The sequence below is a fragment of the Prionailurus viverrinus genome, chromosome B1 (assembly GCF_022837055.1).
Source record: "Prionailurus viverrinus isolate Anna chromosome B1, UM_Priviv_1.0, whole genome shotgun sequence".
Classification (NCBI taxonomy): domain Eukaryota; kingdom Metazoa; phylum Chordata; class Mammalia; order Carnivora; family Felidae; genus Prionailurus; species Prionailurus viverrinus.
In genome coordinates this window covers 63,030,024-63,053,837 of record NC_062564.1, presented here as the reverse complement: position 1 = coordinate 63,053,837, position 23,814 = coordinate 63,030,024, and the positions used below count along the sequence as shown (strand labels likewise).

The window sequence follows — 23,814 nt, the reverse complement described above, 5'->3', positions numbered from 1 at the left end:
CATTGTCCTTGATTTGTATCTATTTAGTTTCATATTAAGAAAGTTGCCTACTTCGTTTTTCTGTTCTTTTTTAAACTTTGCATTTTCTGTAACTTCACAAATCAGTATTTTAAATTTGATGCCAAAGTAACCTATAAGGCAAGTCTGTTATCATTAACTGAGGTCCCTGAAAATTGTTATCCAAGAAAAAGTTACCTCAACCATCAGAGAAAAGTCTCCCAAGTATTGGTGAAATTTAAAGTTTTTATATTCCTCTGTCCCCTAATCTAAGCACAAGATAACAATAGAACAAAGAGCAATGGACCAAAAAGAAAAAAAAAAAAATCTCCTCTAAAGTAACTGAGAAAGAAATTGTGATTTTGATATTAAATAAAAGGAATTGAAGGATTGGGAGTGGGGGAGCAAGATGGACAGCTGAGGTTGTGGACCCCTGACAGGGTGCAAGAGGGGGAGGGAAGGAGACGGGAAGGGGAAGAGGGGAAGGACGAGTGGGGAGGGGAATGGGAAGGAGAAAGTGTGATGGGATATGGTGGCTGTGCCTCAGAAGAGGAATTTAAAAGGTTAGCATAGAATGTTAGCCAGAACAATGGATAACCAAGAGGAAAGAATTATACCTGTGATAAAATTTCCATTTAGTTTAATACAGAGTACTGAAATTTAAACAGAACCATATTTAATACTCACTTGAACTTCCAATTATAAATGGAAATATAAAGAACTTAATCAGAAAAAGAAAAAGCCTCTGCTTACCATATGAAAAAGTGAATTTCTGCATTAGTGTGGCTCCAAGCACATCCACTGTCAACAAACATGTTGAGGATCTAATGAACTTAGAGCACTATTAGCTGTTTCCAACAGTGGCATCAAGGAAAATGTGTGTCATCTTTCCTGATCGCTTCCAAACACTAATATTCTATGAAACTCTCTGTGCATTATTAGACTTACCTAAAAAATGTGTAAGCTTTTCTTAATGCAATCTATTAAGGTAACAAAGACTTAAATACTTAAAATGTCAAACACCACTTTGTCTTTACTTCCTTTGAAGCTTTAATAGCTATACTATAAAGTTGTTTTGCCACGTTTTGTCAGTGGGTGGATTCATAACTGTTTTCAGAGGCTTTGGATGTACCCTGTTCCCCCATGCCTCTCTGTCTTTCCAGTTTGGAACACCCCCCCCCCCCCCGCCACTTTTTAAAAAGGCATAGAAGACCATTCCTGGTATGTTCTATTATTGTACAAAAAAGAGCAGAACTTAAGACAGGGAGGCATGTTAGAAATCCTGCCAGAGAAACAGCACCAGGTTTGAGCAGAGTTCAAGACTAGATTTGAGCATCTGCATTGGGAAGGAAATCTGCTTCCTGTTTTGTGTGGATCTCTGCTTTCTTGGCCAAATGCACTGGTGGCAAGGGTATGGTGGATGGCATACTGCTAGGAGTTCCTTTAGACTCTGGCATATGATTCCTGGTTTTTATTATCATCTCTTAGAGCATGAGGTCCTGGGTATTCATAATCTTAGCTGCTGATGAGTTATAAGACTTTTTTTGTTTATTTTGAGAGAGACAGAGAGAGAAGGGGGAGGTGCAGAGAGAGTGGGAGAGAGTGGGAGGGTGTGAGAATTCCAAGCAGGCTCTGCACTGTCAGCACAGAGCCCCATCCCACGAACCATAAGATCATGACCTGAGCTGAAACCAAGAGCCAAATGCTCAACCGCCTGAGCCACCCAGGCACCCCGAGTTATGAGACTTATTTTATTAGAGACAAGGGTAGCATAATACACATTGATGTGCTATGCCTGCTTCTTGTTTCAGTTTGATCTTGAGCAAATTGCCTCCTCTTGGCTTGTATGGCTGCCAGTGCCTCAGTTGGAAGAGGGGGTTACAGGGGAGAGTGGAATCACACTTTGAATCAAGACTGGGGTTCCAACCCTGGCCTCATGACTCTAAAGAAGAAAAAGATGTGTACTGGAAAACCCATGGGCATAAGAATCAGAAGGTGGCTCTAAATTTATATCCCTCTCCAACAGCTGCTTGCTGTGACTTTAAACACATTACTTAACCTCTGACTGTTATTTTGTCTTCTCTAAAATGACAACAATCGTGCCTGTGTCACAAGGTTACTGTGGGATTTGAAAGAAATGATGTGTGTTATAATAAGCTTGAAATACAGAGGACCCTCGATAAATTACCGCCTTCGTTGCTCTTCTCTGAACGTCCCACTTCTTCATTGTAGGGAAATAACTGAGTTGGCTGCCATATCTGTATTTTCTTTCAGCCCTAAATGTCTAAGATTTAAAATAATAATTTGGCCCCTCCAATACATACACCTGCTCTGATTTAGAAAATGTATCTACTATGGTAGATATGATCTGAAATGGTCAGTAAGCACTTTACTGAACGCTTCCTGTGTTCCAGATACTTGTGCAAATGAGATGTAGGTATTGTTACAATACTCATTTTACAGATGTACTAGGTAAGACTTTGAGAAGTTGCCCAAGAGCACACTGCTAATTGAGGAAGCCTGGTAGCCTCAGCCAATAAGAGGGGGGATCTCTGGAGCTGGGCTGGATAAGCAAAGTAGTCCTAAATTAGGATGAGGGGCTGCGCTTTTGTACTGCGGCATCATCCAGTCACTGGACTCCGGTCCCATGGAAAGGGGGTGTGCCAGTGGGGAGAGGTGGCTATCTTTGCCAACACTCAGAAGCTAAATCCCTGCTTCAGTCCTGAAGAGGGGGACTTGGGTGGTGCACCACAGCATCCATTCCAGGACACCATTCACCTGCCTACACAGGGGTCCTACAGGGTTCTGACCACGAAAAGGGCAGATCCATTTGCTTTTCATTTGATTTGGCCTCGCTGTCCTGATACTTTACAGAGAATGTGGTTGTCAGACATGGGACAGTTAGACGAGAGAGTCACTGAACTTATCGAGAGACATCCACCAAAAGGGGACTTCCTCAAGCTGATAGTGCCTGAGTTGATGGGTGATGGGTAAGGGAAGAGATGGCTGAGTACTTAAGGCAGAAGAACCAGTTTGAGCATAGCCCTGAGAGAAACAACGGCATCCTGTTTCCAGAAACTACTGAAGAGCAAGTGCCTTCACCTTGCCCAAATGGTGCCTTTGTGCGAATTTTTAGAAGGCCCTGTTTAAATTCGTATACTATTACACCATCTGTACACACGACTATTATTGCCTCGCACACAAGTTATTTTACTGTTGACACATGGTGGAGACGAGGCTAGGGCTCCCGAAAAGTTGCAAGCGCGTCAAGCTCTCTGCCCCAGTCTGTCCCCACCTGGATTACACCACGTATGCCACATGGGCATTCTCAGGTCACGGCCTATGGGCTAGATTGACGCCTAAACACCCCAGGGAGCAGCCGTCTGCCAAGTCAAACCATTTGCTAAACTTTTCTGAGCTTCGTGTTTTCTCATCTGAAAATGGGGGTAATCATAACTCTTTAGATGATCACAGGAGATATATTGCGTTTGAAATTCTCCATCTTCCATATATAGGGGGCTATTAAGGGACACTAGGGCTGGGGAAACAAGGAAGAAGAATGATCTAGATCCAAGGTAGGAGCAGAGGGAGGCAAGGCTGTCTGTAAAGAAACCGTCAAAACAGATCTTAAAACTCATTTATACTTTTTCTTCCCAGGTTTTTGCCAAGCGACTGCTACACAAGTCACATCTTAAAGTCGCGCGGAGGGCAGCCTGGTACCCTCTTCCAGGGACTGCGCGGGCGCCGGCAGCAACTCCTCAAGAACCGCGGTTGCCAAGGCAACTCCATGAGGCGGCTCTCTCGTGGTGGTAGTGTCCGCCCCCTCACGCCGTCACGCGTCCTCGCGCTTCCCCGCCTCCAGGCGCGCTGCGGCGCTGGCTACTGGCTAGACGCCTCGGTCTCACTATCCTCACTCCATTCGCAGAGCCAATGGCTGGGACCGCCAGGGATTTGTTCACGCGAGTCACACGAGTCCGCCTACTGCAAGGACCAATCACAGCGCAGAGAAGGAGGGTTGGGAGCCCTCGCAAGCCAATAACAGCAAAAGAAGCCGCCTCGGGCTCTTAGCTCCACCCTCGAGCCGGAAAGGCAGGTTCCGAAGGTGCAGCACCTGGTGGAGTCTGGGTGACGGTGGCCCGCAGTTCCCGCGCGGTCGTCCAGGTGAGACTGGTAGGCCAGGAAGGGGGAGCGGGCGGGCTCCGGCCAGCTGCTCCGTGGTATTGAGGGGAGCGGGGTCGGCCGTGGATGCGCGCTCGCAGGGCGCCAGCGCCCGCTGTGAGGACGGAAGGCAAGGGGAACAGGTGAAAGCCGTGTGAAATCTCAAATGATGAATTTAGGCTGGGGCATGGTTCTTGCCCTTTAAAAGTTTACAGTCATCCGAAGACGGGATATATTAGGAGATAGTTCACAGGGTGAAGGAGTGATGAAAGTTTTGCAAAAGCAGAAGCACTACTGGGGAGATAAGATTTCTTGCGTATGTGCAGTGGAGGTAGTGGGGTTGGGAAAGGCGTCTGAGAGGAGGTCACTGAAGGTTGAATAGGAGTTGGATGGCGGACGTTACCGACAAGGGAGTGTTGTGCCCGTTACACGTGAAGTGTGAGAATACAGCGGGAAGGTGGGAGATAAGAGAGGTGAAGAGTGAAGGCCTGGCAGGGCCTGTTTCGCCTCGCTCAGGGCCTTGGTTTTTATCTTTCAGGGATGCATTCCCTTGACATCTTTTTTAAAGAAGGGGGTTAACTCTGCTGTTTAGCTAGACCCTGCCGTTGTACCTTAAAGGTAGTGTTTAAGGAGGGCAAGCTAAGAGATTGAACAACGCCAGCCAATGAGGGAACTGTTTGCTGCAGTCCGGGCTCAGCCAAGGTATATGGGCCAAAGGACGGACACTGGCCGACCGTGCTCAGCCAAACTTCAGAGTTTCTCAGAGAATACACAGATAACTCATTTTTTTTTTTCTTCCTGAGAATGGAGCAGGCTCCCAATCAGGTTGCACAAGGATAAGAAAAGGGAAAAGAACTCTTTATTTCCCCTCCCCTCTCCTTAAATTTAATTCCTAGTTTTTTGGTTTTGTTCATTTGGCAAAGATGTATCCACTCTCCTTTCTTGTGTTGGGAGAGTAAACCCCTGAATTACACCAAGTCTCTAAGTTTGAAGGCTTGACCTAGGCAGCAGAGGAGAGACCTGGAACGTTCTTTCAGAGATGACTAAGTAGATGATGGTGCAGTTCACCAAATTAGAGGTTAAGGAAGATAGAATATTTGGGCAGGGTTACAGGGAGCAGTTGGCTGAATTTTGGGGCATGTTGAGTTTGATGGAACTCTGAACTGTGTAATTGAAGATGGCTGGTAGAGTTTTAGATAATCAGAACCTGGAGTTTAGGAGAAAGGGCTAGGGACAGAAAGACTATAGATACTATAGATAATTTCTTTTTAGCAAAAAATTTTTTTAATGTTTGTTTTTTTAATTTTTTTTTTAACGTTTATTTATTTTTGAGACAGAGAGAGACAGAGCATGAACAGGGGAGGGGCAGAGAGAGAGGGAGACACAGAATCTGAAACAGGCTCCAGGCTCCGAGCTGTCAGCACAGAACCCGATGCGGGGCTCCAACCCACCAACTGAAATCATGACCTGAGCTGAAGTCGGACACTTAACAGACCGAGCCACCCAGGCTCCCCTGTTGTGTGCTTTATTATTGATGATTACAATAGACCATAGTGGATGAGAGCATAGTCTGCCCCACTTAGTATTTTTGTAACTTGGGTTAAGAAAGTTGCTCACTCTGGGGCACCTGGGTGGCTCAGTTGGTTGAATGTCCAACTTCGGTTCAGGTCGTGATCTCACGGTTTGTGGGTTCGAGCCTCGCATTGGGTTCTGTGCTGACCTTTCAGAGCCTGGAGCCTGTTTCAGATTCTGTGTCTCCCTCTTTCTTTGCTCCCCACCCCCCCGCCCCATGCTCTCTATGTCTCAAAAATAAACATTAAAAAAAAGTTGATTACTCTTTCTAAACCTCAGTTTTTCGTTTATAAGATGGAAATAATAAAATCACCTGCTTTGTGAAGGATTAAAGTCTTTAATATAGAGAGAGCATGGAGCGCTCTTAGAACACAGTTCCCGGCATATAGAAGTGCTCAATTATTGTTCGCTTAGCTACTGTGTGTCAGGTCCTAAGTTAAGTACTTCACGTGTATTATGTCTTGGACTCATTAAAACTATTTTTCTTTTTCAGCTTTATTGAGGTGTAATTGACAGGTAAGATATTTAAGGTGTACATTGTAGTGATATGTGTATCTCTCTCTATATATCTCATATATGAGATATATATATAAATGAGATATATATATGATATATATATCGTATATATATATAAACATACACATACATTATGAAAAGATCCCACCTTCTAGTTACTATTCTGTACATTTTGCAGATGATAAAACTGAGGTTCAGAGAGGTTCTATAAGTTGCTTAACGTCACACAGCTACTAAGTGGTGTTGGTTAAGCATTGTCAAATTTGGCGATGATCTCATGAAAAATGAGGATTGGAATGACTTTTATCTTGTGAGTTAGGAGACTGAAGACACCTTGGCGTGAATGGGAGCTAGATTGCAAGTGGTTGAGTGACGTGTTTGGATGCGAACAAAGCAGGGAGAGGCTTTTTGTTGATTTCTCCCTAGAGAAAAAAGAGGTTGGTTCAAAGAAGAAAAGTGGGACAGTGGCTTGGGGAAGTGGGGGATACAGGTTAGGAAGACTTTTCACAAGAAAGGAAGACTTTCTTGTGAAAGTACGGGTATGAAGACATGAGTATGTTTTCTAAACTTGAAGGAATGGACTCAGTGAAGAGGGCAAGATGAAAAGTAAGAAAGGATAAGTGACAGACTAGTTCTTAAGGTAAGAAGGGAACAAAACACTAGTCACTCCCAGAGAGGGTGAGTGAGAAAAGAGAAACTTTGAGGTTGGAATGGCCAGGATGTAACTGTAGTCCCAGAGTATAAGCCATTTGAGAATGAGTAGGACAAAAGAACTAAGGATACAAAGTGAATTCAGAGACCTGAGCAAGTTGACTGAGCTCCCCAGTATCCTCTATGAGGCACAGTGAGAGGTCAGCCTTGGGAGTGGGGCATTTTGAGCACTGTTAAGAGTGCTTCTGGGGCGCCTGGGTGACTCAGTGGGTTAAGCGTCCGACTTTGGCTCAGATCATGATCTCACCATTCGTGTTCTAGCTCCGTGTCGGGCTCTGTGCTGGCAGCTCAGAGCCTGGAGCTGCTTCGGATTCTCTCTGCTCCTCCTCTGCTCACTGTCTTTCTCTTTCTGCTTCAAAAATAAATAAACATTAAAAAAAAAAGAATGCTTCTGAGGCTTTAAACAATTTGTCTTTAAAGTTGTCCTTCATAATTTGCACATTAGGAACAACAGGGAACATTTTAAGGAAAGTAACATTCTTTGTAAGTTTTTCTTTTCTGATTTCATGACCCGTTATGCTTATTTACTATATAGGTAAAGTATATTCATGAGAAAATTATAATTGCAAAAAGGTATAAAATGGAAAGTAGAATTTTTCTCCTCCTGCCTCACCGCCCCTCATCCCGTGTGTGCACATGGACAAGAGTGTGCATCTTTTCCTCTTGATCTCTTCCTCTAAAGGTCACCACTCTCAATTGTTTCCTGGATATCCTTCCATACATCGTGTGTGTGTGTGTGTGTGTGTGTGTGTGTGTGTGTGTACGTGTGCACGCACACAGATAAATATATAACGTTTTCACAGAAACAAAGTGGGGGGGGCTCTTGTTTATGGGTATTATTCTGCAACTTGCTGTTGCATTTAACATTGTATCTTAGACATCCTTCTATGAAGAACATACAGATTTTCCTTGTTCTTTTAAGTGGCTGTATAATTGCCTGTGAAAGGACTTAGGGTTTATTTAACTCCTTTCTTGTTGATGGACTTATTTATGTTGTTTTTCTTTTTTCTTTATTTTGGCTGCTATAAGCAATGCTTCCTTCAGTCTTAGTGTCACTGTCTTTGTACCTGAGTAAGAAAATTGCTGGATCAAAGGGTGTATTTATTTTTAATTGTGACAAATATTGTGAATTTTTCCTCAGACATACTAATCCTTCCATTAGCAATGTATAATGCTGCCTGTTTCCCCAAAGTGTGTTACCAATACTGGGTTCTGAGCACCATGAAACTTTTAAAGATTTTTGGTTTAGGATATATTTCTTTGAGTGGAACTGAGCTGCATATTTGTTTAGTGAACATTTGTATTATATTTATTTTTTCATGAACTCATTGGGAATGTCTTTTGTCATTTTTCTGTTGGGTTTTTAGTCTTTCTTTAAAGCACACTTGGCAGCCTTTTGTCATGAGTGTTGGAAATATTTTTTCCAGTTTGTCATTTGATCTTTGACTTTACTTATAATTATTTATTCCCCAGTCAGAAGTATTTAATTTTTATGTAGTCTTATTTGGCAGATGTTTTCTTGTTTGTTTTGGTTTTTTTTTTTTTTTTTTTTTTTTTTTGGTTTTAAGTGACACTCAAACTCCATTATTGCTAATTGAAATTACAAGTTTTTCCAAGGAGACCACACTGAAAAGTCTCTTTAAAGATAGTCTGACATCCGGATGGCCAACAGGCACATGAAAAGTTGCTCAACGTCGCTCCTTATCAGGGAAATACAAATCAAAACCACACTCAGATATCACCTCACGCCAGTCAGAGTGGCCAAAATGAACAAATCAGGAGACTATAGATGCTGGAGAGGATGTGGAGAAACGGGAACCCTCTTGCACTGTTGGTGGGAATGCAAACTGGTGCAGCCCTTCTGGAAAGCACTGTGGAGGTTCCTCAGAAAATTAAAAATAGACCTACCCTATGACCCAGCAGTTGCACTGCTAGGAATTTACCCAAGGGATACAGGAGTACTGATGCATAGGGGCACTTGTACCCCAATGTTTATAGCAGCACTCTCAACAATAGCCAAATTGTGGAAAAAGCCTAAATGTCCATCAACTGATGAATGGATAAAGAAATTGTGGTTTATATACACAATGGAGTACTACATGGCAATGAGAAAGAATGAAATATGGCCCTTTGTAGCAACGTGGATGGAACTGGAGAGTGTTCTGCTAAGTGAAATAAGCCATACAGAGAAAGACAGATACCATATGGTTTCACTCTTATGTGGATCCTGAGAAACTTAACAGAAACCCATGGCGGAGGGGAAGAAAAAAAAAAAGAGGTTAGAAAGGGAGAGAGCCAAAGCATAAGAGACTCTTAAAAACTGAGAACAAACTGAGGGTTGATGGGGGGTGGGAGGGAGAGGAGGGTGGGTGATGGGTATTGAGGAGGGCACCTTTTGGGATGAGCACTGGGTGTTGTATGGAAACCAATTTGACAATCAATTTCATATATTGAAAAAAAAATCAAATATAGTCTGAAATTCTTTGTCCAGTGTTCTTTTAGATCCTGCTCTTGAAACTTAACGTGTGGCTTTTAAATCAGTGTCCTCAAATGGACACAGTGATGACATCTAGTAGTTGACTTTTTTTTTTTTTAATCACATGTTTAGGATCTGAGAATTGGTACTTATTTAGTATTTTTTGTTTTAAAAATTATCAGAAGATGAATTTTAAAAATCATTTTGCTGGAATTTCACTGTTTTATGTATTTATTTATTTGTCTATTTTTACAGAATTCTAAGGCTTTCTGCAGAGATTCGGAAAATGGCAACAAATGAAAGTATCAGCATCTTTAGTTCGGCATCCTTGGCTGTGGAGTATGTAGATTCACTGTTACCTGAGAACCCTCTACAAGAACCATTTAAAAATGCTTGGAACTATATGTTGAATAATTACACGAAATTCCAGATTGCAACATGGGGATCTTTGATAGTTCATGAGGCGCTTTATTTCTTGTTCTGTTTACCTGGATTTTTGTTTCAATTTATACCTTACATGAAAAAGTACAAAATTCAGAAGGTGAGTGTGATGGACTTACAATGGAATTTTCTCGTTGATGCGGAATGTTTTAAAAGTAAATATAACTTTGTTTTGAGAGAATCTAGATCACGGCTGTCCAATGGAAATTCAGTGAAGGAACATGCATAATTTTATATTTTCTGATAGAATACATAAAAACGTATAAAGAAATAGGGGAATTAATTTTAGTATTATGCTTCATTTAATACAATAAATCTAAACTATTATCATCTTAAGTAATCAATATAAAAGTACTTAATGAGATATTTTATGTTCTTATTCTCACAATAAGACTTTGAAATCGATTGTGTATTTTACATTAATTTTAGCCCATCTCAGTTTAGACTAGCCATATTTAAAACGTTCAATAGCCACACATTTCTAGTTCTACCATATTGGACAGCACAGCCCTAGATTGTTATTGCTAATGTTTCAAGAATAATTTGTTAAATTATGCTTTCATTAGATGTGATATTTGTCTAATTTGGGCTTAGAAATTTTAATCTCTTAAACTAGCTGGAAAGGAAAGTTATGGGGATTTGTAGATAATTTGCAATTCGCTCCTACCCCTGATGTCTCAGCTGCTAAGTGTATGTTAATATTCTAAGATCTTGATTGGGGTTATTAAACGTTTTGTTTTTTCCTTAAATAATATGATAGTGGTTGAGCAGCATTCATGTCATCCCAAATGAGGAAGTCCTGAGGCCCCTAGTTTCTAGATACTTGTGTTAGTGTACTAAATTTCTTGAGATCCCACCGTGCATGACAAAGTGTTGAGATATACACAGTGCTGCTTTTCAGTTTTAATCACAGGGAAAATGGTGAGCTCTACCAGAGTGTCAATTAGAGTGTGACAGGGGTCCCAGCAAAGAGTCTGGACTAGCTTATTAGAGATGCTTTATCAGCACTTGGCAAACCCATGATAGTTTCTGATGCTTGCTGTTTACTTTTCTAAAAAGTCATGCCAAACTAAAACTCAAGGACACGTGGTCTTGGTAGAACATTTGAGAGTGTTCCTTTGTGGAGACTAATTTGCACTTACTAAGTACCCGTCAGGTGGCAGGCAGTGTGCACATTCTCCCCCCATGGGTCTGTTTGCCCCGCTGCCTCTCCCAGTGAGTTTAAGTGCTCACGCAAAGGCCATCATTGATCCTGTCCGGGGATACTGCAGGCGATCAGGCGACTAGACTGTAAGCCAAGGGAAGAACAAAAAGATTGGAGAGGAAGGAAAAAGGGACATGCCCAAAGGGGAGTATTCTCTTACCCTAAATTAAGGACAGAAGTTCCAAAATGCTTTTTATAACAGGGCCTGCTTTGAAAGGCAGAGTTCAATTTGGATGTCTGTCTTCATGCATGTTTGGGATGATTCTGACTAGAGTGTGTCACCTCTTGATTTGTTTGCTTATAGGGCTGAATCATGGTATGTCTGGCCAGGCCAAAGTGTCCCTGTCCTCCTTCTGCCCTCCGCACTTGACTCACTGGTCAGAGGGTGGTCACTTTTCCAGAGAGAAGAAGACCTTTTTCAGTCAGTGTTTTATGAATGACTTTAAAAGGTGGCAAAAGACCGTACAAGTAATTGTCTAGTTGGTTACAGGTGGATTTAGAAACAAATGGAAAGGGCGGGTATATGGCCTCATGCTGTCTTGTCTTCCTTTGAGGTTCAACAACACCATCAAAATCCCTGCTTTGAGCTTTTTTGATACCAAAATGAACTGTGTTGGTAAATCAGTACAAGTTCTCATAAGATAAAAGGGTTTAAAAACAAGCAACAGAATCAGTACAGTTAATTACAGGTTTATGCATTTTGAAGGCAAAAGCCCTGAAACCCTTGTTTGTGGGCACAGGAAGAAGGTTTCTGGCGGTGAGGAGAGCAGTTTCAAACAGGATAGACTAGGGGATAGTCAGTGCGCGTGCTCACTAGTGAGAGGGAAATTTACAGAACATCACGTCTTCGTAGTTCTCTAGCAGTTTTCCTCAGGGACGCGTATACTAAAAACATTCGATTGTCCTAATAATGGTATTCCTTCATATTAGGATGCAGTGATATATAAAGTGTAAAATACAGTAAACTCTGATATTCCACTAGGTAGGAGTTTTTGATTGTTCGTTATCTTTTTTTCTAATATTTATTTATTTATTTATTTTGAGAGAGAGCTAGCAAGGGGAGGGCCAGAGAGAGGAGGGAGAGAATTCCAAGCAGATTACCCCCCCCAAGTCTCCCCCATTGTTCATTATCTTTTAAACTAATTTATGTACACTTTAACCATGTGATTTTATTTATTTTTTTTTTTAATTTTTTTTTTCAACGTTTATTTATTTTTGGGACAGAGAGAGACAGAGTATGAACGGGGGAGGGGCAGAGAGAGAGGGAGACACAGAATCGGAAACAGGCTCCAGGCTCTGAGCCATCAGCCCAGAGCCCGACGCGGGGCTCGAACTCACGGACCGCAAGATCGTGACCTGGCTGAAGTCGGACGCTTAACCGACTGCACCACCCAGGCGCCCCACCATGTGATTTTATAGTTGACTGATTTGTGTGTTAATTTCTGCAGCTAAATTAGGGTATCACATTCAAGCTAGGATATTAAAAGTTTGTTAAATGGAATTTGTAGGGAAAATTTGCGCAAGCTAGGCTCTTTATTTTGTCCCCAGTCACAGACTGGAGGTTTGGAGTAAGGAGGTCAGATAATCTCAGAGTAGAGATAGCTAATTAATAATTATCTTGTCTAATCCCTTCATTTTATTGTTGAGGAAACAGAGTTGTGAGCATCTCGGAGCTAGTTAGCTAGTGATGGTGGCCCTGAGATTGGAGGCTGGCTCTCTAGATTGGTTATCTATTAAATGCTTTTTCTTTTTTTTGTTAGAGAAGATAACTCAAGGGATTTTAAGAGCAACAAAAAAGAGAATTTTAAGACCAGAACTGGAGACCTAGATTTTAGTTAGTCCTAGTTCGGGTCCCTGCCCGTGTGATCCTGGGCAAGGTAGTAGACCTCTCTGGGCTTCTACTGCTGAGCAGTAGTTTCCTTGCTTGGGATATTATGGTTTAGTTAAAAAAGTTTGGCAGCTGTCTGGATTTTTAAGTAAGGACATGCAAAACAAAGCAATAACTATTACATATTATCACCGTCTTTTTATGAAACCAGAAGCACCTTTTCTTATCTAACTGCAGCCCTTTAAATCAAATAAATTTAGATTTTTTATATGGCTTGCTAACCAAGTCGATATCCTGATGAGGTTTTCTGAACATTTTTACAACATTGATCTCACTTTTCTCATTTTGACTTTCATCTCTGAATGTCGTCATCTGTGGGCAGTAGCTCTCCATTCTTTGGGAACCACCGGACTCATTTCTGACGTTCTTCCAGCTCAGAGAGTTATAATTCTGTCATTGGATATGACAAAAATCCACTTATTTCTGGGAATACACTTATTTCTGAGTACCGCTAAATGGCTGGAGGCATCACTTCACCTCCGTAATCCAGGTTTCCAGTGCGGTCTGTATGACAGCTGGGAGAACCTGCCTGTGATCTCAGCATAACACATGTCTTCTCTGAAATTCCTGCTGACAGAAGTGAGGGCTCTGTGGGCAGCAAAGACGGAAGAGTGATTCATGGTGTGGTGGGTTTTTTTTGTTGGTTTTTTTTTTTGTTTGTTTTTCAGTTTGTTTGTGACCTTTATTCCTGGGTTTGTTTGGGAACAGTTTCTTCACCTATTTTAACTCATACCGTAGTTGTCAAGAATTTAGAAGGGGAGGGTGCTGTGATTCCTGGCCCTTGCTTATTGCAACATAGTCACTGTAATATAAGATTAATTAAATAACGTAGAATTAAGGTCACATAGAAACATTACAGAAATAATTAGAATTCACTCTGATTTTCAGGTCAAATTACCGACACAATACTAAATACTACGATTTTTCTCCCTAGGATAAACCAGAAACATGGGAAAACCAGTGGAAATGTTTTAAAGTACTTCTCTTTAATCACTTTTGTATCCAGCTTCCTTTGATATGTGGAACTTATTATTTTACAGAGTATTTTAATATTCCTTATGATTGGGAAAGAATGCCAAGATGGTATGTAGATAAAGATTTGATTTTGATACTCAGTCATGGTTTATTATCTAGTTAAAATATCCTTAATGTTGATCTTCTTTCTTCATTTGGTTAATGTTTATTCTAAACTTTAGAAGTAGATACAATGTAGAAAAGTAAACCATTAGTAGAAACTTAAAATGTTCCCATTTTTTATCTCTCTGTATTTTAATGTAATATTTTATTGGAAAGTGATTTCTTACATCAGAAGTTTCAGTAGCACCCTTTATGTGACTGTATACAGATCCATATGCTTCAACCAAGAAAAACTCTGTTACATTTTAAGTCCAAAATGAATAAAAAGAGAAGAGAGTAATTGTGAGATTTATAAAAGTTGTGTCCATATAGACACATATATATTATCTGAGCACAAGTATTTGTGTTCAAATAATATTTGTGTTCAACTGTTTGCTCCTGACATACCCAAATACAGATATACCACTATTAGGTGTACACTTTTTCTTTTCTTTGTAATATATGTTTAACGTATAAAAGCGTTGTGTATGTGTTCATTTGTATATAAAATGTTTTTGCCCCTTGCTCTTATGACCCTCTCTTTGGTGGAAAAGAAGTGATGATTTTAACTCTTAATAATCTCAGTTCAAGTCCTTCATCAGTATTATTCCTTTCCTAGAAGTTTTGGATTTTGTTTAACTCTGATTTTATACATGTGAAATTTTTTCAGGTTTTTTTTTTTTTTTTTTTTTTTAAGTGGAGCAATGTGGAGCTCAAACTCACAACCCTGAGATCAAGAGTTACGTGTTCTACCTGCTGAACCAGCCAGGCACCCCTATACATGTGCATTTTTAAAAAATGAATTAGAATTGCTACAGTGTTGATCTCTTTACCCCTTCTTCAGAGGTATTATAATGCCAGCTATAATATAGTCACGTTGTACTTATCAGTTCTGAGAGTTTGCTGGTCAGTGTATCCAGTTAGGTCAGGTGGTTAGTGGGTATTTGGTTTCATGTAATTCCTCAAGCAGTGATCCCAAGGAGAAATCTAGATTGTTTAAGTAAGTTATTGTATACTCATTACAGTATTTTCATCTTAAAGGTGTCTGCTGTTGGTAAAATGCTTAGGCTGTGCAGTGATTGAAGATACCTGGCACTATTTTCTGCATAGGCTCTTACATCATAAAAGAATATATAAATATATTCATAAAGTTCATCATGAGTTTCAGGTATGTTAGAATTTTTTTTTTTCCTATTAGAGGCAAAATGTTTTTCTTCAAGCTTTTAAGAAACTGTCAGTGATGTTTGTATTGCTTTTTATTTGGCATGAACATGTTAAGACCATAATACACACACACGCACATACATACAACCAGTTCTATAAATTTTCAAGAAAAATGTTATATGAAATAGTTCAGTCACTCATCTTTGGGGCCAGAGCACTATCCTATCACAGTTGGTATGTGGCAGATTAATAGAGGCCATAGTGATGTTAAAGTCATTTAAATTGGATCCCAAAACAATGAACCTTTCATCTTTAAACTTCTGAAACAATTACTGACTTGTTTGATTAACACATTTCCACGTCATTCTGGCCTCCACAAAAACTGATTTGATCAGAACTGCTTTCACGTACCTTTGTCCAACTGGTTATGTCAATGTGTTCCACATTGATCTTGATTACATGGTCTGCTAAATCAAGTGTCCTTTTCTGGGCAGAATAAATTCAACTTCATAAACCAAAATTAGAGATTAAGTTGTTTAATGTTTTTATCTAACACCATTAAAGGCAGTTATTAAGATTTTACTAAGGACATCTTTAGACCTTTTGATGTTTGGTAGAAACAAAAAGATGTTTGCTTTAAGTTTTCTTTATTTTTGAGAGAGAGAGAGAGAGCGCGCGCACGCATGAGCAAGCAGGGGAGGGTCAGAGAGAAAGGGAGAGAGAATCCCAAGCAGGTTACGCACTGTCAGCATAGAGCCCAACACGGGGCTCAAACTCCTGAACCGTGAAATCATGAGCTGAAATCAAGAGTTGAACTCAACCAACTAAGCCATCCAGGCCCCCCCAAAAATGTTTTTATTGAGAATTACGGTTATTGTTTATATATCTTCAGCAGGTATACTGTCATTACAAAAAGAAACAATATAATATTATAAAACCATATGTATAGATAAATTAGAATATATTTAATGTTATGTATTCGTCATGGTTCTCCAGAGAAACAAAATCAATAGGAGATACACACAGATTTATTTTAGGGAATTGGCTCATGTGATTGTGGGGCCTGGCAAGTCTGAAATGCAGACAGACCACAGGCTGGAAATTTGAGCAGGGTTTCTGTATTTCAGTCTTGAGAATCCTTTCTTCCTTGAGAAGCCTCAGTCTTTGCTTTTAAGGTCTTCGACTGATTGGATAAAGAGCACTTGCAGTATGGAGAGTAATCTCCTTTACTCAAAGTCTCCTCACTTAAATGTTGGTCACATCAAAAAAGTACTTCCACAACAGTATCCAGACAGGTATTTGACCAAACTGTTGGGCACTGTAGCCTAGCTAAGCTGACACATAAAATTAACAGTCACAACACATTAAGTAATTCTTACCTATTTATTTTAGGCTCCATTTGGAATGGAAGCTGAATATGCACATCCCTTGGAAACTCTGATTCTTGGAACTGGATTTTTTATTGGAATCATGCTTTTATGTGATCATGTCATTTTCCTTTGGGCATGGGTGACCATTCGTTTGATGGAAACTATTGACGTCCATAGGTGAGCTATGGTTTCTATTTAGGTATAAGGTATCAAAATATATCTTTGTTTTCATAGTCATAAGATTATCTTTTTAAAAAATTTTTTTAACGTTTACTTATTATTCGGAGACAGAGCATGAGCATGGGAGGGGCAGAGAGAGGGGGAGACACAGAATCTGAAGCAGGCTTCAGGCTCCGAGCGGTCAGCACAGAGCCCGACGCGGGGCTCGAAGTCACAAACCACGAGATTATGACCTGAGCCAAAGTCGGATGCTTAACCGACTGAGTCCCCCGGGCGCCCTGATCTTTCTAAGCAGACTAGTAAGACACATTAGTTTTGTTATTTTTATTTAACGGAAACATGAGAACATAATCATTGGATAAACTTTTTTTTTTTTTTTTTACATTCCTGTCTCTGGCAGTTGTCATTTTTACAGTTAGAATGTAGTCATGTATTGCTTGGTCAAGTAAAATAAAATTTTGACTGATACTGCCCAACTGCCTTCCAAAAGGGTCCCTATTTACATTCCCAGGAGGAGTATATATGAGAATGCTTGCCCTCCCGCAACACCTTCCAAGCCGGATAGATACAGTCTTTTACTCTTTGTCCTTAAGAGAACTGAAGAGTTTTCAGTATTGTGATCTGCATTTCTTCAGGGACTTGAGAGGCTGTGCTTCTGTGTGTGCTCATCAGTAGATGTGTTTTGTCTTCTTTGAGTAACCCTTTTATATCGTTTGCCCATTTTTGTTAGGTTATATGTCTTGTAACCTCTTGGTTCATGTTAGCCTTGTTTGTTACATATGTTTTGTTTTTTAGAATTTTTGTTTATTTATTTTCTTTTGAGAGAGAGGGAGGGAGAGAATTCCAAGCAGGCTCCGTGGTGTCAGCACAGAGCCCAACGCGGGGCTCCATCTCATGAAGCGTGAGATCGTGACCTGAGCTGAAATCAAAAGTTGGACACTTAACTGACTGAGCCACCCAGGAGTCCCCAGTAACTCCTTTCATTTAACTTTTCCTAAAGGACACATACTTTTATAGGCATTATAAACTGTGGTGAGAAAGCTCCTCTAAAACAGAAAAGAAAAATAATTCTTGAAAGGCTGTGTCTAAAGATTCATTACTATAAGCCCTCTCTCTGATCCCATGATATATAAAATTAAGTTCCAAAGATCTATTAAGGTTTTTATTTTAATTTCTTGAAATGGTTTCTAGAATATGTACCATTTTTCTGTGAGGTTTTGTCTTTGTAAACATGTCGGAAATAAATGTGACTTAGGTGACATGGAATGTTACTCGAATTAGTTAACAGGCAGAGATGACTGTCAATGAAAATGTCAGTTATTTGAAGTGGGTTTATTTCCTTCATAATCTTTATCATTTTTATTTCAGTGGTTATGACATTCCTCTCAACCCTTTAAATCTGATCCCTTTCTATGCTGGTTCTCGGCATCATGATTTCCACCATATGAACTTCATTGGAAATTATGCTTCAACATTTACATGGTGGGATAGAATTTTTGGAACAGACTCTCAATTTATTGCCTATAATGAAAAGATGAAGAAGGTTGGAAAAAAGACCGAGTAAATCAATATCTCATCTAAACCTTTCTGAAGATACACTTTCCTGAATTGAAGCAAGTAGCTAACATTGCTTCTGCGGAGCAGAAATAAACGTGTCTTGGCTGCCAGGTGATACAAGGAACATTAACAACCTTTAATTATCTTCCTAGTGGGAACTTTTTCTACTCTATATAAAAGTTCTGTATGTGTGGAAATAAGTAAATAGGTACTGAAGGACGATTGTCACAAGGAAGTTTCAAAGGCCACGTTGCTAACCTTACGGAAAGGTGCGAAGTAATGGAAGAAGTATTAATCTATGTCTTTCCCCCAATAACACCATAGTCCTGAAGTGAAAATTGGTCTATAAAATCTTTTAAGTCTATGGGGGCCGTTTCAAAAACTCTTAGCAGGGTGTTGGCCTCATATTGAACTTCACACATTTTTTAGAATTTGCCTAAACATCAAAGTATCATGGGTTGGACCACATCAGTTGACCGTGTGAGTGAGGCCGCCAAATCAGGAAGAGCCCGCACCAAGAACCTCCACTCTTGTCCTAAGTTGACCGGTTTGGGGTGATTCTCTTTCTTTGAGAAGTCCTTTTGGATTGCAAAATACTACTGGTATCCATAAATGAAGGCATTTCTGAATCATCATAAGTGGAATATTTTAGTCTAAGGGTTTTTGGGTTACTTGAATTTTTAAAAAAAATTGAGCTTTATTTCTGCTGTTTACCCTTTCATTTTTGTAGATCAAGTTTTCATTATACTTAAAACTGTATCTTGAAACATTGTGGACTGACTTGCTGTATTTGCACTTTGAACTGTTGAAATAAATGTGATTTTTTTTTGTCTGATTATCTGGTTTCTGGTTTTGAGTATCAGCTGTCATTTTTTATTCTTATAAAGAAAAGTACAGAAATCGTTAAATTATTAAGTTTTGTAATAAAAGGAGTAATTCTACTTTTTTAAGTGCTTCATTTGCTGAACTTTGGCAGTTTCAACATGTATTTATAAGGCTATGATTGCAGGCAATTCCATTGAGCTAATAAGATGGAGGATATTGAGACAGCTCTTTTCTCTGTTTTGAAGGTGTATGTTTTCTGTGCAGATGGAAGAATAGAACTAAACTTTTTTAGAGCTGATTTAATCTCATACCTAGATTTCAACTCAAAGAGTTGATAATTCTACCAAATTTTTATTTATAATATGGAGCCATTTTTGGGTAAGTTTCTTTTCCTTCTTTTGCAAACATAAAGAGATTCAAATAGGATTCAGAAAGTTGAACTGAGACTATTCTGCTAGACCATGTTTTCTAATTTGTACCTAGACCATATGACCCTTTTCATTCTTTCTATCCCTTTCCCTTCCTGTGTGGGCGTGGTTTAAAATGTTAGCTCTTAATTCTCAAACAGCGATCTGGGGGCTGTACTTAAAATCGTGCTGTTTAATTATAAGCTATCTGTAGGAAATTTTATTCTCTACCCTCTGTTCTCTAATGTGCATGGAATGCACAGACGTTTTGACTCAGTACTTGGGAGGAGGGTGACATCTACTGTTGGAAATGGTGCTAAACACCTTGGTTCACCTCATGCATTCTTTTCGTACTAGTTAACTTACTGAGCACTTAATGTATACCCTGACTTCTGCCATGAGCTTTTAATGTATGATTTCATTTAAGTCTCTGAGGCAAATGCCATTCTCTCCGTCTCTCTATGGGGGCATTGTCTGAGAGGTTAAGTGACTCAAGATCACGGGGCTAGCCTTTTGACTTCAGAAGCCGTGCTTGTGGCTACTACGCTCACTACACTGGAGACTTGCATCTTCTACAAAAATCTCAGGGGATGGGTCTCCAAAATTTCCCCTTGTCATTATGTACAGGCTTTTGAGAAGAAAGTTCTAAATCAGTAGCTACCCAGAAAGCAAGGCTCACGCAACACTTTAGTACAAATACATTTTAATATGATTTACTGGCCAGACCTCTTAAAATTCCCTGGATTAAACTATCTTCTCTATTAACTTGACAGACAAAAATGAAACAAGTAAGAAGACTAGAGTACAAATAAAATACATAGCTCTCCTACTCTAGAAAATAGCAAAATATTCTGTTTCTTGGGTTATCTATTTTGGATTTTACCAAAAGTAAAGATAGTGGTAATGAAGTAATTTGAGAGCTTAAGGTTAATATTATAGCCAAAATGAATGTTAGAGTTACGTCTGTGTTGTCCCAGTGAACTAGTATCTCACTCCTCTACATACCCTGGCTAAAGACATTTAGACCTTTAAAAAAGCCTGGGTTTGCAGTGTGTCACGAGACCTCCCCTGTCCCACATCTCCCATTTCTTACGCTCTTACGTAAAGCCTAGGGCTGTTAAATCCATGTTCAAGTCCCATATCCCCCCAGCTGGAGAAAGACCCGAAACCATTTGTGAGCAAGGGGGCAAAGGGTTGTATGTTCATCTCTGAGGATTTAACTCCCAATCCATTCTAAAAGACTAGCATCTCTGCCAATGTTCGGAAGAGTAGCATGCCATTGGTCACATGAATGGCAGGGTACTGGCAAATGCTGACATTCTTACATAAAATCACTAGAGGACCATTTGAAATGTCTTTAGAGTACTGCTGAAGTCCACATGTCAAAAGCAAGGGGATGTGGGAGGCTAAAATGCACTAACTGAAATTACCTTAAGCCTACTAGGAAAATAAGCAAAACTCCGGGGACAGATGCATGCTCGCTGTGTATGGAAAGGAAAGGGCTGGTGGCAGAGAAGAGGATCATGGAACAAGTAAACACAGGAGCTGCTTGCTCATGGACTGAAACCAGCACTGCAGGGACAGGAACAGAAGAGACAAAGTCGCAGATGCCCTCATAGCAGGTCTCATTCCTTTGCTCCAGATAAGTCATTTCACTTCCTGGAAAGCCTTTTCCCCTCCTCTTCCTCTAAACCCATTTCCTCACGTATGAAATGAGGATAATAGTAATTCATAGGAGTTTTGTGAGGATTAAGTAAGATCCTCCATGTGAAGTATGTATGTGTTGCTGTGGGCAATAAACGTTAGCTATTCGTTCTGTTAAAAACTCCGTACCTTTCCCTACTTTTAAGGACCCCGCTCAAGCCTCCCTCCACCGCCCCCTCCTTCTCACTCCTATGAGGTCTTATTCCCGCTTCAGGTGACCGCAGCCTCTCCCCACTCTCCCCACTGTGGGTTCTGTAACACTCGTCTCTATCACTCCTTAGCACAGGCTACTATGTGCTGCTACCTCTTTTTAGCCAAAGTTACCTATTTTGCACTATGTACTATTGTACCTTTGCTCATGCTAATCTCTCAGCCTGAAACAGAGGCGCAGCGAGGGTTATTAATATGATCAAAGGCATGCAGGTCATGAGTGGCTAAGCTGCCTGCAGGGCAGGCTGGGATTTTCCTATTCTCTGTATTTTCCTCCATATCCTTTGCACATCTGATGTGATGGATGCCTCCTATGTTATAGGAGTTCAAGAAATGTCGATCGATTAAAAAAAGAGGAGAGCACACAACAGCACCTTAATGTAGGATTTGGCAACTGTGCTGCCATTTTAACAATCAATTGAGAAAGTCTTAAGTAAATAACAGCAAATGCTGGGGAGAGCAGAGGGCAAAGGGGGATGCCCATTGAAGTACACGCCAAAGGTGAAAGAAACTGCATCGGGGCTGCCTGGGTCAGTTGAAGTCTGCTGCACTTTAATGTTCTGGCAGCTTAGAGTTTGACTTCAGTAACATAGATTCTTATGGAGTATGCTGCTTGGTACGTGTAGAGGGCACGCGTGTCTGTCGAATTTGACAAAAGATTGTGTCCACCTTATAAAGAAAATTTTAAATTTTGTTTAACCTTTTGGCAGATTTGAATGTGCCTTCTTGTAGCCCATGGAGATTCAGTGAGCTTTCTTTGCTATAAAATAATTCATCTGCTAGTAACAGAAGAAGTAGAGAGTAAGAAGCAAGAATAGGGCATTGGTTACTGCTCACGAGTAGGTGATGCACTGTTAGCATACAGAGTAGCAGTTGGAGCTACTCAGCCCTTACACTTCCTTACCAAGGGAAAATGATCTGTAGTTGGGAAAAGAAGCAAGAGTGCCCTGCTAAGATTGAGAACTGAATCCCAGGAGAGAGGAGGAGATATTTAATCAAGTGCCTAATAGCTTTAAATGCACTTTGAAATTTCGAAGTTCCTGAGGGGGGAAAGAATTTGCAAATATGATTGTGAAACCATTTTAGATAATCAGGCAGCAAGAGAATCTTTTCAGCCTTTGTCTTTTTCTGTAGGTTGGGTTCAGTTTCAATCTCTGTCTGGGGAAAAATATATCCTGATGCCCAGATTCATTCTGGGAATCAGTTCTGGAAAAAGGTTTAGGATCCACGGTTCAGCAGGTAACCTTAGAGTCTGTCTGTTCTCAGCCTCATGCCCACTTGATCCATGGCCTCCTCAGTATCCAGAGATGCCCTAGCCTCTTCTGTTCAATTTCTTCTCCCTTCTGGTGATCGTTTTCTAACCTCTTCTCTTTTTTTTTTTTATTTTTTTACATTTTTAATTATTTATTTATTTTTTTTTAAATTTTTTTTTTCAACGTTTATTTATTTTTGGGACAGAGAGAGACAGAGCATGAACGGGGGAGGGGCAGAGAGAGAGGGAGACCCAGAATCGGAAACAGACTCCAGGCTCTGAGCCATCAGCCCAGAGCCTGACGCGGGGCTCGAACTCACGGACCGCGAGATCGTGACCTGGCTGAAGTCGGACGCTTAACCGACTGCGCCACCCAGGTGCCCCTCATTTTTTATTTTTTAATGTTTATTTATTTTTTTTTATTTTTTATTTTTTTTTATTTAAAAAAATTTTTTTTTGTTTCAACGTTTATTTATTTTTGGGACAGAGAGAGACAGAGCATGAACGGGGGAGGGGCAGAGAGAGAGGGAGACACAGAATCGGAAACAGGCTCCAGGCTCTGAGCCATCAGCCCAGAGCCTGACTCGGGGCTCGAACTCCCGGACCGCGAGATCGTGACCTGGCTGAAGTTGGACGCTTAACCGACTGTGCCACCCAGGCTCCCCAGTGTTTATTTATTTTTGACACAGAGAGAGACAGAGCATGAACGGGGGAGGGGCAGAGAGAGAGGGAGACACAGAATCTGAAACAGGCTCCAGGCTCCGAGCTGTCAGCACAGAGCCCAACACGGGGCTCGAACCCACAGACCGTGAGATCATGACCTGAGCCGAAGTCGGACGCTTAACCGACTGAGCCACCCAGGCGCCCCTAACCTCTTCTCTTCTGGTCAGACATGGGTACTCCTCTGAAGCACTCCCATAACACTGTTGACTGTTGACTTCTCCTATCGTAGAACTTAGCACACTGGATATGTGCTGGTCTGCATCTCCCAGGAGACTCAGGGATTGTCATAGCGATGATCTTATCCACAGTAGCCATCCCAGTTCCTACACAGTGTTTGGTGTTC

The 23,814-nt window shown here is 40.5% G+C and overlaps 1 protein-coding gene across 2 annotated transcripts; it reads left to right on the top strand.

Moving 5' to 3' along the window:
* The first annotated feature begins 4,043 nt into the window (after nucleotides 1-4,043).
* MSMO1 (methylsterol monooxygenase 1) lies at nucleotides 4,044-19,185 on the top strand. 2 transcript variants are annotated; one of them, XM_047855434.1, is made up of 7 exons: nucleotides 4,064-4,158; nucleotides 6,221-6,243; nucleotides 9,686-9,971; nucleotides 13,898-14,046; nucleotides 15,121-15,247; nucleotides 16,636-16,790; nucleotides 18,162-19,185. In XM_047855434.1, exons 3-7 carry the CDS (start codon nucleotides 9,717-9,719, stop codon nucleotides 18,355-18,357), a joined length of 882 nt encoding a protein of 293 aa, XP_047711390.1. In that variant the 5' UTR covers nucleotides 4,064-4,158; nucleotides 6,221-6,243; nucleotides 9,686-9,716; the 3' UTR covers nucleotides 18,358-19,185. The 2 variants fall into 2 exon arrangements, with proteins under 2 accessions (XP_047711389.1, XP_047711390.1); XM_047855433.1 differs by lacking the exon at nucleotides 6,221-6,243 and having other exon boundaries at nucleotides 4,044-4,158.
* Nucleotides 19,186-23,814: the final 4,629 nt, after the last annotated feature.

Excerpts from the sequence above, each read along its gene's own strand:
- MSMO1 (XM_047855433.1), top strand. The coding sequence starts at position 9,717 with ATGGCAACAAATGAAAGTATCAGCATCTTTAGTTCGGCATCCTTGGCT. Across the intron at positions 15,248-16,635 it reads AAGTTCATCATGAGTTTCAG|GCTCCATTTGGAATGGAAGC; the intron begins GTATGTTAGAAT and ends TATTTATTTTAG. Across the intron at positions 16,791-18,161 it reads GAAACTATTGACGTCCATAG|TGGTTATGACATTCCTCTCA; the intron begins GTGAGCTATGGT and ends TTTTTATTTCAG.